Below are 15,298 nucleotides of genomic sequence, written 5' to 3'. Positions count from 1 at the left end.
AAATAGGTGCCATCCCCAGGATGTGCACTAGATGGCAGCAGAGCGGAGCATTTCCAGGCAGTGGACGTCTGAGAGCCAGCAGGCCCACTCTGCCAGCACAGAGGGACCTGTCCCATCAGCTCTGGGTCCTCTGAGGGTGAGGAGGGGTCTCACCCGAGAGAATATGGAGCCCTGACACCACCTCGTATCTGAGCCCTGTGATTGGGGGAGGGGCTCCCCCTGAGAGAGCAGGGGTCCTGTCACATCGGTTCATGGGACTGTGTAGAGGGGATAAGCCTGAGAGATTGGGGGTGCCGGGATGTCAGCGCTGAGTCCTGTGAGTGAGAGTGGGGGATCCAGTTACTGCTGCTCTGAGTCCTGTTAAAGAAGAAGAAAAACAAGAGCAGGGTGCACCTGCAGGGAGAAAATAACAACGACCATTCATCAGTGCCCTGTAGCCATAACAGCACTGTAACAAAAGGGCCCACTCCCACCCTCTGTCCCGAATAGAAAGCCTGGGCACTCACACACAGGCATGACTCTGGTCCTGATCCCCACAGTTACTGCCCTCGAGACGGCTGAGTAAATCTTATTCTCATTTAAAAAAGAAGACAGAATCAATTTGACTCAAAGATTCCGCAAATCTAATCTGTATAAACATATGAAGTATAAGATGTGGTCCACAACTGCTGCTCATCTTAGTCTACATAGAACCACATGCAGGGTAGGGCAGCAGTAGGTTTGTATGGGAAATTGTACAATGATTAATAAATAATGCAAGAATAAACTCTCTGTTTTGAACACTCACAACTGTAAACCTACATTTTCCCCACCCTGTATGTTCATGACAGTTCATTTCATCACTTAATAAACATTGACTAATTATTGTGGGCAGATCATTCTACATAGTTCTTGTATGTTCTATTGATAATACAAAGTCCAAATTCTTTGTCAGGAGCCAACTGGCCAACCTGAATAAATTAGCATTAAGAAGTTGGGGTCCCTTTCACCCCAAGGAAGGACGTTGTTATTCAGAAGAATGTAACTACCATGTTTTCCAGGGCCTTGGCAAAACCCCGGATGTGTGGCCTTCAGGCCAGCCATCTCTGATTTCATGTTGCTGGAGCCATCCTTGTTTGACTCTGGGGGGTGCATCTTTCTATAAGTTTGCTGTGGCTGAACCGATAAAACAGGTGTATGCAGATTTCTGCAGAAGTTATGATTGCATGAAAGATCTTGAGATGAGGAAGGCTGGTGTCTTCCTGAGTGCACCGTGGTCTTCGAATGTAAAGAACTTCTGTGGGTTGACTTCCATGGAAGTAAGTCGCATTGCACTTCCACGGTTTCTCTCTGGCTGAGTTGCTGGGAAGTCAGTGTCTGCTGGGAGGCACCAGTACATCTTCCTGGGGGGGGCCTGTGGTTGACACTTTTTCCTGTAATTGACCCAGGGTGGTGCTACGTGAGAGCACTCCCTCTCACCCGCCAACTCCACTTTGGTGAGGTTCTCCTTTATGCAATTTCACAGTAATAATTACGGTTAGTTGGCTTATTTCTGACCCATGGAAATGAAGTTATCTTTCTGTGCTCAAAATGAGGTGAGGGCCCGAAACCCTATTTCCGTTTTTTCCTGTGAAAGCCAGTGGCAGCTACACTGACCCTGGACCCCCGTCCTCAGATTAGGTGCCTTATATTTGTGCAAAATACTTGTAGGTTTTCTCAGGGTGTTTTGTTTGTTTTCATTTCTGTTTGCTTATATCTTGTCTTCTTACTTCTGAAGCCTTTGTAGACCTGACAAAGCTACTTCAACAAACCTATTCCTCGTATCACCACTTCTCCCCATGGCTTTTCTGGTATACTTATTACTCCATGTGTTCAGTCTTTCAGCCCTCTGGGACTTCTTTTGTGTCTGGGAATTGCGTGGTCAGGATTTACTGACAAGTTTCCCAGAATGCAGTGCAGTCTTGACCGCGTCCTCACTGATTACACAGCTCTTACTGAAAGTGGGTTTGAGAAGGGGGGGCACAGACGGGCCTAGACGAAAGTCGGGGGTCCCGACCACAGTATGGGGGAACAAAGACACTTTGTCAGGTGGCAGGAGGGCCACATCCACCCTGAAGACCTGCCCGGGCCCGAGGTTCCCATGTCCTGCGGGAGGGTCCCTCACCAGCGGCTGGAAAACTAGCCACGGAAACCACCAAGCCGCGGTCCTCGCTGCAGGCTGCGTGACAGGCACTCGCAGGAACCAGAGCAGCCAATCCCCGCGGGATGGGGCGGGCCTGGGAAATCGAGACTGCCAGACAGGCTCCACCCCCCCATCCCGCCCTTTCAGATTCTTCTGACCGCCAATTGGCGAGCAGACCCTGCGATCTCAGCACTGATTGGCTGCTTGTGCCCGCTGCACTACATTGGCTGGAGCCTCGCCCCCCGTGCGTCACACCTCCTGAGGGCGGGAAGACAGAAGCTGAGAAGCCAAGGCCAGGGTGGGCAGCGAGGCAGGGGATCCGGCAGACTGACAGGAAAACGGGGACCTTGCCACGTGGAACCCTTAGCCCACGGCCTCCAAAGTCCAGCCTATGAGAGCCTAGGTGCCCTCATCCTCAGAGGCTGGGGGCGGGGGCCCAAGTCCGCTAACCCGCGGGACCCCAGACCTCCTCGCCCGGACATACTCTAACTCCCCCGACGCTCAGACCCCCGAACAGCCCGACAGCCCCAGCTCCCCTCAGCCCGGGCACCCGGCCGGCAGCGCGCCCACAGGGACCGAATCTCCCCAAACTCAGAGACGCCGTCGTCGGGGACGCGGGGTCGGGAGAGCCTACGGCGAGCGGCCCCCGGTCTCCTCAGCCTCGGAGGCCCGGCGGCCTCCCCCGCCGCCAGCACCGCGCGCGCTCGGCCTGGAAGCCCCGGGTCTGGTCCTGAGGGCCCCCGAAGCCCCGGGCGCCCGACGGACGGCCGTCTCCTGGGGACCGCGCCTCGGCCGCGCGGACTCCCCAGGGCTCGGGGCGGCCCCGCGCCCCTTCCCCAGAAAGCCGCCTTCCCGGTCGGGCGCCTCGGGCCGCGCGCCTCCTCCTGAGGCGGCCCCGGAGGGAAGGGCCGACAGTGCGCCGCCGCGGGCGGCTCTGCGTGGCCCGTCCACTGCCCTCGTCCCGCTGGGCCCCCACGTCCCCGCTCCGGGCGCCCTGCCAGCCGCGGGGGGGAGAGGCGTGCGGCCCTCCCAGCGCCCTCTCCCTCCACAGGCGCCACCGACTCGGGGAGGGACGCCATGAGCCCCGACCGCGAGCCGCAGGAGCGCCCCGAGGGGGACGCGGCGCGACCGGGCCGGGCGGCGCAGGTGAGCGGCGGGGCGGCGGCCAGCGCGGACCCGGCTGCCGCGGGGCGGCGTCGCGGGCCGGCGAGAGGCGGAGGGCGCCCCCGGGCGGAGGCGGCCGGCCGCAGCCCCACGCCGTCTCCCGCCCTTGCAGGCCGACGACGACGCCTTCAAGGACATCGCCGCCTACTTCTCCCGGGCGGACTGGGCGGCGATGGGCGCCTGGGAGAAGGGCCGGTACCGGAACGTGAAGAGCAACTACGAAGTGCTGCTCGGCCTCGGTAACGGCGGCCGGCTGCCCGCGGCGCCCCGTGCGGCCCGCCCCCGGCGCTGCGCTCTCCGGGCCAAGGCTCCGTCTCTCCGCAGGTCTCCGGGCCCCGCGGCCGGCCTTCATGCGCCGCCGCGGGCGGGCGGCCGCGCCCCGGGCGGCGTCCAGCGACGACTCGGACGAGGAGTGGACGCCCAGGCAGCGAGGTGAGGGCCGTGGCGGGCCGCCGAGGGCGTCCGTGGGAAGTCCTCAGACGAGCACGTGGTCGCGTGTGTTCGCGCGCGCACCGGCGAGCGGCCACGGACGCGAGCGAGGCCCGACGGACTCGCCCCGAGGAGGGGGAGGGGCGCGCGGGCCGGCCGCGCAGCGTGGGGGGGGCGCCGTTCGTTCCCCGGTGCCCGCGGGCGCTGGGCTCTCCGGCGGGGGCGGCGTCCAACCCGGCGCGCGGTCCGCGGCGCGGTCGTGGCGGGAAGTCCTCCCGAGACTGCGTGCGCGACCGAGCCCGACGACGCCCACGGCCGTGGGGGGAGACGCCAGGCGGCCACGGTGCCGCCCGAATGAAGGAGACAGGACGGAGGACGGTCAGGACGGTCGTGTGACGTCGTACACGGCGCCCCTGCACGGTCGCAGGACCTTTGTTATATTTTTGTCCTGAAAGGCCAGTTTATTTTTTAAGTAAGGAAGGCTTTTTAAAGTTTTATTGGTTTTTAGGGAGGGAGGAAGAGAAGCATCAGTGTGTGGTTGCCTCTCTCGCGCCCCCTGCTGGGGACCCGGCCGCAACCCAGGCATGTGCCCCGACTGGGAATCGAACCAGCGACCCTGTGGTTCACAGCCCGCACCAGCCAGGCTAATTTATTTTTTAATATATATAATAAATACTTTATGAATGTAGGATTAAGCACATAGGATGCTTTGTCTAGTTTTTTTTTAAAGCATTTTAAGAATATTACTTGGTGCCCCGAATAGAAGCTTAAGCCTTAATGATGGCTCAGAAGACATTTCCATCATCCTTGGATCGCCCTTGGCCTACCCTCTGATTCGGAATTCTGGGTACCTAATGAGAACCTCCAGATTCTGGAAACATTTACCAACCAAAACACTGATTTCTCATCATCCTTTAGTCAAACCTTCTTGGGTGGCCTTCAGAGGGGAGCAGAGTAAACACCACAAGGTGAGTATTTCCCAACCCTGTTGACAGGAAGAACTTCCCCGTGGATACAGATGCAGGTAAGAGCAGTAGAACGCAGAGAGTTTCAGAGACATAGAAGTGTTTGATCCTGTGTATTAGAGGCAGTGCAATGTAATCTGTAGCTCCTTCTCTAAACCACTTACTCAGTAAAACTGTCATAGTTTTATAGACTTTACACTGTCTCTTCTATGTATCATTACACCACTCATCTGACTCATGATTCCATCCGAAATTCTTTCCCGCTACGCTGAAGCGAGAGATGTAGCCAGACCCCGCAGAGGTGTCCAGCCTTTGGGCGTCTCTGGGCCACACTGGAAGAAGGGTTGTCTCGGGCCACACATTAAATACATTGCAACATGTAATCACAAAATAATCACAAATGTTTTAAGTAGATGTACAAAGTTGTGCTGGGCCACACTCGCAGCCATCCTGGGCTGCATGCAGCCTGCGGACCACAGTCTGGACACCCCTGCAAGGGAAGCGTCTGGTGTGCAGGCAGTTTGTACAGTGGAAAGTGCCACATAAAGAAGGGTATAGGCTCCGCAGCACCAGAGCCTCCCACTCTAAGAAAGCATCTCCCAGCCCTCAGGAGCTTCAGGTTTGATGATTGAGAAACAAGTGATAAAATGGCTTAAGGACTGCATATAGGTTACACACTATTCAATAGAAACTCATCCATCCGCAACCGATTTCAAATGCCCATCCCTGTAGGAGGAAGTAACAGCTTCTTTCTCTGAGTGCTAATGAGGCCACTCTCACCCTGTTTGGAATAATTTGTTTAGCTGACCGCCTACCTCTGTGTGAGCTCTTTCCGAGGCTGGTCCATACTGCATTCTTCTCAGAAGTCTCATGGCCCCAAGAGCCCCTGAACATTTGCTGAATAAATGATTTCACAATTGCAAATTAAACTAGAATGGGCCAATGAACACTGAAGATAATTTCTGTGAGATATCAAATATGAAGACAGATGAAGGTAACATTGATGGCAGGACTGTAATCTCACATCCATACTGTATTACGCAGCTCACAGAACACTTTATATTGCTATACACAGTGAACATCGTTGTATCTCATGGTCACTGTAACAATAAAAATGAGCATGTTGTAGATCAGGAAACTGAAGAGAACTAGCTAGTGGTACAACTTCATTCAAACAAAATTGGTGGGAACGAGCTAATCTGATTACAAATATTCTTTCCAAGATACAGCAGTTTGTGAATTTTAGCATCATTTTCTTTATTATCTAGATATGTTTCTGCCAACTATTTCTTTATTCTCTTCCACACATGCCTCACTCTCACTATCATAGAGAAAGTTTAAAAGAAAGAGCCTAAGGCATGGGTTCTAGTCTTGAATTCAATACCCATATAGGCCCTTCCTTATCATTCTAATATTCATACTCCCCAGATATTTCCAAGGGCTGCTGAAGTATTAATTACACTCATGCATATGAGAATATATCATAAGCTCTTAAGAATTAAATAAATGCATGTTACCTTTTAATACATGACCCTCACATTGAAGGCAATGTCCAGACCATCATTAAGCAATGAATCTAGTTTGAAGGAATTGTCCAGAACAGCGAATTTGCTGACTGCAAGTGACTCAGAGCAGGCCCAGAAACCACTGTCCCCTCCTGCAGAAGCAAGTGCCTCTGGAGAGCACATTAGAGAAAAGTCAGGTAAGAGAAAATAATTCAGAAATGTTAGCTCCTATAAGTCCTACAAAAGGGCTGATAAATATGTCCTAGGTCTGTGGGGTGGACTTTGGATGGGCCTGCATTTAAGATGGGCTAAGCTGAGACTGAAGTTAGCAATGGGGCTTTGGGCAAATCCTATACATTCTCTGAGCTCCTGCATGCTAATGTATAAAGTGAAGATAAGGAAACATCACTCATATATTGTTTGAAAACATTAAATTACATTTAAAACAATTGACACATGCAAATTGTTCAATAAATCCATCTGTGATAATAGCAACCACACTTTATTGGTGTTGTGTGCCCAGGCCTTTCCTCAATGCCTAACACATAATGTGCACTCCATAAATAATTTATGAATGAGTGAATGTTGGGAAGTTAAACCTGATCCTGGGAAGATCTAGAAACTAATATTGAATCAGTCATCTGTAGTCAGTGTGGACTCTTAGTCTCTCTGAACCAATAGGTAGGAAACCTTCTAAATACCAGAGTATGTAGAAGGGACAGGTGATAATTTGATGGGAGGAGATTGACTGTTTTCTGACAAAACGGGAACTAACACTCCAGACCCCACCAACCTTGCACTTCTCCAACTTAGAATCCAGGAGAAAGGAGATGGATGTGAAGATGTACAGCCTACGAGAAAGAAAGGGCCATATGTACCAAGAGGTCAGCGAGCCCCAGGATGATGACTACCTTTGTAAGTGACCCTCATTTAGTAGCATGTTATGATACAATAATTGCATCTAGCCAGTTAGTCCCTACATCATTCCCTCCCTCCACTAACCAGGACTGCAGGGTTGGGGCTCAGTGATGTGAGGGCCTAGGCTCTCCCTCTGAAACTCTTTGTGTCCAGGTACAAGCACTATACCTTCCCTAACCCCTGTTGCTCTCGTCTCCAGATTGTGAGAAGTGTCAGAACTTCTTCATCAACAGCTGTGCTGTGCATGGGCCCCCTACATTTGTAATGGACAGTGTAGTAGACAAGGGGCATCCCCACCGCTCAGCCCTCACCCTGCCCCCTGGGTTGAGAATTGGGCCATCGGGCATCCCTGAGGCTGGGCTTGGAGTGTGGAATGAGGCAGCAGACTTGCCAGTGGGTCTGCACTTTGGCCCTTATGAAGGACACATCACAGAAGATGAAGAGGCAGCCAATGGCGGCTACTCCTGGCTGGTGAGAACTATTTACCTCTTCCCCTGTCCTCTGGCTTCCCACACCCTCCCTGTGGCCTGGAGGGACCTCACCTTTTACATGCTAGACATGGAGGGGACAATATGGTTAGCTCTGTGTACTGACTGGACTTTACATGAACACAGAGCTCCTGTTTAAGGATCAGAAGGTGAGCGGGAGCAAAGTGGTACAGACACAAAGGAGTGGCTCCTCCCTTGTGGGGCTCCCACTCTGATTGGACAGGTAGACTCGGATACGTAGATGATGAGAAAGAAAAATATCATGTGGCAACAACTGACAGTTAAATCCCCGTGCAGGCTGGAAGAGCTTTGATGACAGTAGGGTAAAATAATTCTTCTGACTATTACCTCCCCACCAAAAAAATAAAAGGTCTTTAACTTCTTTTCTGAAACTCAGATCACCAAAGGGAGAAACTGCTATGAGTATGTGGATGGAAAGGACAAATCCTGGGCCAACTGGATGAGGTGAGGTCGACCGGTCACTGGGTGCCAGAGGGGACACTCCTCTTCCTTGTCATCGCACCACCCCAGTGGTCTCCCTTAACCCTTTGTTCCTCTTTTTCTCCACACAGTGTTCTTTCATATCAAGAGACATTTAGAAAAAAAAGGAGATAGAAATATAGCATATGTTCTTGAAAACATAAAGAGTTTCTATAGAAAATTCTATAAAATTTTTGATACTAGACAAAATTTGGGCCCTAGGGCAGAAAAACCTAGAAAGACCTAGATTCTCCTGGGATCCTGGATTGTACTTTAATTTATCTAATCAACATTAATTAAGCACATATTATGTTCCAGATTAGACAAAGGAATTTATTACTTAAAGAGATCAGGCAACCCATGTCCTTATGAAAGACTTATTGCAGACACACATGAAACAATTGCTATCAGAAATATTTAACTGTAATTTTCCTATTTTTTGAGATGAACATGGTGTCAGGAGAGCACAAACCAAGGATGGCCTACAGCTATGAGGTCTGCAAATCATCCCAGCCTCACTTCAAACTAGAGCTGGGCTCTGAGGCCTGCAGAGGAATGGTCATGGGCCCCTTTTCTGCGAGAGGCTCTTTCATCAAGGGAAACAGAACGTGAATCAACTGTTACTGTTCTGTGTTATTTTGCTAAGACAAAGAGACCTCCAACTTTCTATGGGAACCTTGGGAAGACAAGTGAATGGTACCCCAAGTTAAGTGTGGGGAGCCTGGAGAAAGACCTCTCAAGAGAAGATGGGCTTAGCCTGACTATCGAATGACGTGAGCTAATCTAGAAACTGAGTCTAGATCAAGCACCAGATTCTGGGGTGTCAAACAGAACTTGACTTAGTGTTTAGAGAACCCAGAGCTCACTGGATATTATGGCCAATCAGGGTAGAGGTTAAGTCTAGAACTGGGTTTTTAGAAAATGGTGTTAGGCAGCATTAGCACTGCAAGCAGGACTTGGAGGTAGGCATTCACATGACATGGTGACGGACGCTCAGACAGTGAACAGAGGTTCCCTGGGAGCATTAGGACAGTGGGCAATACCAGAGCCTAATGGGCCTTAAGAATCAGTGAGGAGCTGGACATGGATGTAACAGGTAGTGGGAACTCATCACTGTGGTTTTCTTTCCCTTCCTCTGCCTCAATCCCAGGTATGTGAACTGTGCCCGGGATGATGAAGAGCAGAACCTGGTGGCCTTTCAATACCAAAGGCAGATTTTCTACCGAACCTGCCGGGTCGTCAGGCCGGGCTGTGAGCTGCTGGTCTGGTACGGGGACGAGTATGGCCAGGAGCTGGGCATCAAGTGGGGCAGCAAGTGGAAGAGAGAGATCGCATCCGGGAGAGGTGGGCACTACTGTTCTTCCTCAAAACAAAAAGAAAAGAAAAACTTTCCTTAGAAATGTTCATGGTCATGGTCCAACTCTGAAGTTGAGTAAAATCCCCTCTAAAGTCAGTAAATGTTCATATCAGATGTTTTAGAAATTAAGGATTCATTTCATATGCCTTTGACTCTTAAAAGAATTTTTATATTTTTAATTTCTGTGCAAATTTTTAAAATTCTTCATGCACTAAATACACAATAGGATATAGTACTGAAAGGCTTAGAGGCCACAAAAACCCCTCAAGTTTTTGAAGAGATTTGAATTACTTACTTTTAGAGAGAGGGAAGGGGAAGGAGAGGGAGAGAAACATCAATGTGCAAGAGAGACATCGATCAGTTGCCTCTCGTATGTGCCCTGGTCCAGCTGGGGACTAAACACTCAACCCAGCCCTGTGCCCTGACCAGGAATTGAACCCATGACCTTTTGCGTTGTGGGACAACACCCAACCCACTGAGCCACCCTGGTCACAGCAAAAAACAAGTTTTTGGGAACTGACCAGCTCTCTCAACAAAGCAGGTTTTTCTGGACTTTTTATAGTTGTTCCTTCTTAATTTCCTCTAATTTCTAAATGAAACATGTTAATATGCATTCATTCGTGATTTCAGTTAGTTGCCCTGTGAGTCCCTACCTGTGCCACACAGGGCTCTGGGATCTGGAAATGCAGATTAACGCCCTGGTCAGCACCACTGCTCTCGAGCCGCTGACAGGTGAAGGAGGGAAACCCAGGGGTACATGCGTGCACGTGCGCAATATCACACAGCGGTTAGTGCTCCAGAGAAAACGAACCCAGGACAAGTGCCTTGGGATCTGTGTGAGGGGAGGGTGCAGTGTGGCAGGTGGTCAGGGAGAAGCTCTCTCCAGAGAAAACATTTTAAAAAGTACCTGCGGGCAAAGGATCTCAGACAGAGGGAGTAGCTAGAGCGGGGAGGTGGGCGGGGGGCCGTTGATCGGTCTGAGGGCCACTGTGGCCTTGAGCTGGACACAGAGTAAAAGCGGAGGTGGGTGGGTGCTGAGCATCTGGCGATGCAGCGCCGAGCCAGTGGGGACCTTGTTCAGTGAGACGGGACGGCCATGCGGCCTCCAGCGGCAGAGTGCGCCTGAGAGAGTGATGGGGGAAGAGACCGGCAGAGGCCAGAAAGTGCATCTCTTCTGGGATGCCGCTTTGGTAGACTTTGGAAGATAAACCCCAGTGGGGAACCCTCAGGGATGACTTCATCCCTACGAGGGAGAGGGTGGCGGACTGGCAGGAGTGGTGTGGGAGTCGGGCGTGTGAGAAGTGTGGTGGGAGAGACGCTTACCAACAGGACATCCTAGTGTATCTGAAACGGGCTAACAAGGAATGAAACTGCTAGGTGTGAACCTCGGCGTGAGGCGGAGGAAGGACGCACCTCCACTTTGTGACTGTGGAACACTGAGGGAGAAGCAGTTCCTAGCTGGGGCCTGTGGTTTCCCTCTTGAACACGACACGTGACGTGTGTGGGAAGGTCGCTGCGGCTCCATCCGCTCAGGGACTGAACCGGCCCCTGGAGCTACTCGGGAGTCCCTAGTGTGCACAGTGTTAGGAAAGACCCTTGATGTGGGCTTTCTGGGTGTCTGAAGAAGGTGCACTGCGTAAAAATGAGGAGGAAGATAGACTGCGAGTGGACACGTTGTGGGAGACGGAGCTTGCGTTGTCACCGCAGTAAGAAGGATTCATGGGGCAGGTCTTACCAGGAGACGAGTTGTGCAGCCCAGGCATTCTCACCAACATCCCTGACCAAACCTTTCTCTTTCAGCGGAACCAAAGCCAGAGGTGCACCCATGTCCCTCCTGCTCTCTGGCCTTCTCCAGTCAGAAATTCCTCAGCCGACACATGAAGCGCAGCCACCCCTCTCAGAGTCTCCTGGGAACATCTGCAAGAAAACACCTCCAAGCAGAGGAGCCCTGCCCAGAGGATCAGAATCAGCAGCAGCAACATAGTAGCACACACAGCTGGAATGACAAAGCTGAAGGGCGAGAGGTCAAAGAAAGGTCGAAATGTTTGCATAAAAGGACCAGTCAGAGGAGAATCTCAAGGGCCGTTTTGAAACCCTGCAGGGAACAAATGGGGAGCTCTAGTGAGTGCGAGGAAATAATGCAGGAAGAGCCCAGCACAGGCCAGAGAGTGCATCCAGAGGACACGGAGAAATTATCTGTGGGAGGGGGAACGTCAAGAATTGTAGCACTCGGGCACGGAGGGTGTGGGCAAGGCTTCGACGATGGGTCACATCTCATCACACACCAGAGGACACACCCAGGGGAGAAGCCCCATGTCTGCAGGGAGTGTGGGCGAGGCTTTACATGGAAGTCAGATCTCATCAGACACCAGAGGACACACTCTGGAGAGAAGCCCTATGTTTGCAGGGAGTGTGGGCAAGGCTTTGCACAGAAGTCAACTCTCATCAGACACCAGAGGACACACTCTGGGGAGAAGCCCTATGTTTGCAGGGAGTGTGGGCAAGGCTTTGCACAGAAGTCAACTCTCATCACACACCAGAGGACACACTCTGGGGAGAAGCCCTATGTTTGCAGGGAGTGTGGGCAAGGCTTTGCACAGAAGTCAACTCTCATCACACACCAGAGGACACACTCTGGGGAGAAGCCCTATGTTTGCAGGGAGTGTGGGCGAGGCTTTACATGCCAGTCACATCTCATCACACACCAGAGGACACACTCAGGGAAGAAGTCCCATGTTTGCAGGAAAAGTTGAGTAAGTTGTTAGCATTAAATCGCATCTCAACAGCCAAAGGACAAATTAGCCAACACACACTTTTTACCTCAGCTCTGAGGGGACTTCAGATAAATGTACTGGCCGTTTACTCTCCCCAAGAGTGTCATTTGTAAATAAGTTACATGGCTAAACAAACCCTCCATTTTCATAACAAGAGATGTGATAGACAAATAGCTCCTTAAATGCTATGGAGATGTCAACACCAATCTCCTCCATGGGATTTTGTTTTGTTTTGCCGCCTGTTCTAAATAGTTTTATTTCCATACAAATTTGAAGCTCAAATACCTCATCCCCCTTATCAGTGAAAGCAGATGGTTCTAGGAGGGGCCCAGAGAACCCACACTCTCAGCAACAGAAACTCAGCTCCTGCAAAGGCATAGTCTGGAATTGGTCCAGTTAGGTTACTACCCAGGGAGAGGTATACGGAAGGGGGAGCCCCAAAACATGGAATTTATTTATAAGAAATTGTGGATTTGTCCTTACATATTTAAACTTCAGTCACCTTCTAAGTCTTTTCCATTTGATGCAATACACCTATCAAGATGTTTTTTTCCACTGCTCAAAAGAGTTTTCGAACTTGTTGATTTCAATGCCTTTTAGTGCTTCTGCCATTGTTTTGTTTCACTTCTTCCACATCAGCAAAACATTTCCCTTTGAGGGCTATTTTCATCTGGAGAAACAAAAACATAGTCACTCCAGGCAAGATTGGGTAAATAGGAAAGGTGGGGCATGGGGATCATGAGCATTTTTGGTCAAAAACTGCTGAACATTCAGCATGGTGTGGGCAGGTGCACTTGTCAATCACCCATCATGAAATGGGCAAACGTGTTGGAAGAGTCTTCAAAAATTTCACCGAGGCCAAATGCACCCTCTCACAACACCAGCTGGTGCACTGATACAGGTGTGTGCCTAGAACACTCACCTAGTGGGGGAAGCCTGCATTACAAGGGGCCCACCCTCCAGGAGGTAATTCTGATTTTTTGTCCGTCCCCTCATATGAGACACCAGGGAAGGAAATTTCCTGGATGCCTGGGAAGTGGGGCCTTTTCTCTTAATAGGATCCCCACCTTTCCCCCTTTGCCCCTCTTGGCTCCTAGTCTCCTGATTTCCTCTGCAGCCTCAGAGGTGAACGGCAGGGAGGGACGTGTGCATGTGCATGGACGTGAGCCTGGCTCAGTCTGGGCACCTGGTCTGCCTCGACCTCCCCTTGCTGCCCCGTTAGGGTCAGCACCTCATGGTGCACAGCATACGCACTCCCGACCAGTCCCCTCTGGGTCTGAGTCTCAGCTATGCCCTCTCCAGCTGTGTGACCTAAGACAAGAGTCTCACTTCTCTGTGCCTTTTTCCTACTCTGTACAATGGGAAGGGTAACCCCAGCCTTTCAGTTTGACATTCAAAGTTAAGTCAGTACAGAGGATGGCTGAGATCACAAGTCTCACCGAACAGCTTTTGGTGCCCACATGTTCTGGGTCTTTAGTGCTGGACAAGGGAAGATAAGGACTGGGTGGGGGCCTGAAGCCAAATTCAGAGGCTGAGCAGACACCACTGCTTTCCCCACATAGACTCTGCTGCCCTGGGAAGGAGGCCTGAGGTTGGGGACATGCCTCACTCCAGGTCACCACCCTCCCAATGAGCCTGGGCAGCCTCCTGTCCTCCTTAACACAGGCAGGCGGTACTAAGAGTGACCCGTGGAGCAACACCCTCACCTAGCTCTTGCTGAGAACTGAGTCTGGGGACAGCACCTGCCTGACCTGGGTGCACCTCATCTATGCACTTACCTGTACTTTGGCCCACTGGGGTTTAATACACCACTGACACCATCTCGAAACTCTTATTGTATCTTTAAACTTTTGTTTGTGAAGTCTGATGGGACAATGCACATGCTAAGTGCAGAGCAGACACACACAATGTTGGTCATTCCTGGCCACCCATTTCCAGGTATTGTCCACAATGGCCCAGGAGCACAGAATTCCCATGGACCCAGTGGGTGGGAGTCCAGCGAGATTCAGGGTGAGAACAGGGTAAACATCTACGTCTGTATAAGCGAGGGTGCTGGCAGCTCCTACAGGTCACGCTTTTCTCAGAACCAGGACTGACTTCAATTCAGAGAGATGGCAAAAAGCGAGGACCCCTATTGTACCCCCTCCCGCATGAGGGTGACCTAAGCATGACCCACCCTGTTCCTGCTGGTGGATTCACGAAAGGGGGACACCCACCCCCGTGACCTGGAACAATGACCTTTCTGTTCGCCTCCCACCACAGGCTTGTGAACAGTGTCTCATGTACTATGTGGACTTGCAGTTTTTTTGCCCAGATGGTGCCTTCTAAGGAGGCCCCAAGATGTCTCATAAGCTGCAGTTGGTAATGGAAGGTCGGGATAGTAGCAAATCCAAGCCCTTACCACCAGTCAGCGTGGTAGGGACTGAGCCACCTGGCTTACCGGGCAGGAAGCCTTGTGCTGTGGTCTTTCTCCTCCTGTCCTTTCAGGGAGCTCTCTCCGGGCACCAGATGGACGTACTGATGTTCCCCAGTGGCCACCTCAGTCTCCCGTCTACTTCTCAAAGAATGACTGACGCCCATTCCCAAAAAATGTAGGTCAGGAATGGCGCAGGGCAAACTCGTCTCATTCAAGGAACCACGGTGAGGGGATTTCTACCTGATGGGGGTTTTTCTTTGCAGGTTCTGTGCCTGCATTTTCAGATCAAATCGGGCAAGGACAAAGAAGCCTGGGTTTCCTAGGCATCACTGGCCCGGGTGCCGAGGAGCCTCCTCCCAGTGTTTGTTATAAACCAGGAAAGACGGTGGCTGCAGGTGACGACAACCCTGGATGGAGAGAAGCAATCTGCACTATTGCCAGCGTCTCCTGTATGGCTTCAGGGGGTGTTAGAGCCACGGGTGGCTATCTCACTTCTTAAGTATTTCACATGGCCACTTGTCCTGTGAAGCTATTCATAACACATTTTGAAGTCCCTTTCACCTTCCAGGGACTGCACAGGGGGTTAACAGGGTGGAGGTGGCAGAGCTGGGTGCAGATCCCAGCTGTGCGCTCTGTAGACG

General features: G+C 51.6%; 1 protein-coding gene across 1 annotated transcript; it reads left to right on the top strand.

The window, feature by feature from the left end:
* The first annotated feature begins 298 nt into the window (after window positions 1–298).
* Window positions 299–14,814, top strand: PRDM7 (PR/SET domain 7). Its single transcript, XM_045818480.1, has 13 exons — window positions 299–316; window positions 2,309–2,405; window positions 2,581–3,075; window positions 3,213–3,307; window positions 3,438–3,564; window positions 3,650–3,757; window positions 4,673–4,722; window positions 6,265–6,421; window positions 7,038–7,139; window positions 7,342–7,613; window positions 8,028–8,095; window positions 9,261–9,454; window positions 14,729–14,814. Exons 1-13 carry the CDS (start codon window positions 299–301, stop codon window positions 14,812–14,814), a joined length of 1,869 nt encoding a protein of 622 aa, XP_045674436.1.
* The last annotated feature ends 484 nt before the right edge of the window (window positions 14,815–15,298 follow it).

The sequence above is a fragment of the Phyllostomus hastatus genome, unplaced genomic scaffold (genome assembly GCF_019186645.2).
Source record: "Phyllostomus hastatus isolate PE091 unplaced genomic scaffold, TTU_PhHast_1.1 phas_scaffold_345, whole genome shotgun sequence".
Classification (NCBI taxonomy): domain Eukaryota; kingdom Metazoa; phylum Chordata; class Mammalia; order Chiroptera; family Phyllostomidae; genus Phyllostomus; species Phyllostomus hastatus.
Note: the sequence above shows the minus strand (reverse complement) of the source record. Positions and strands in the feature narration are given on the sequence as shown.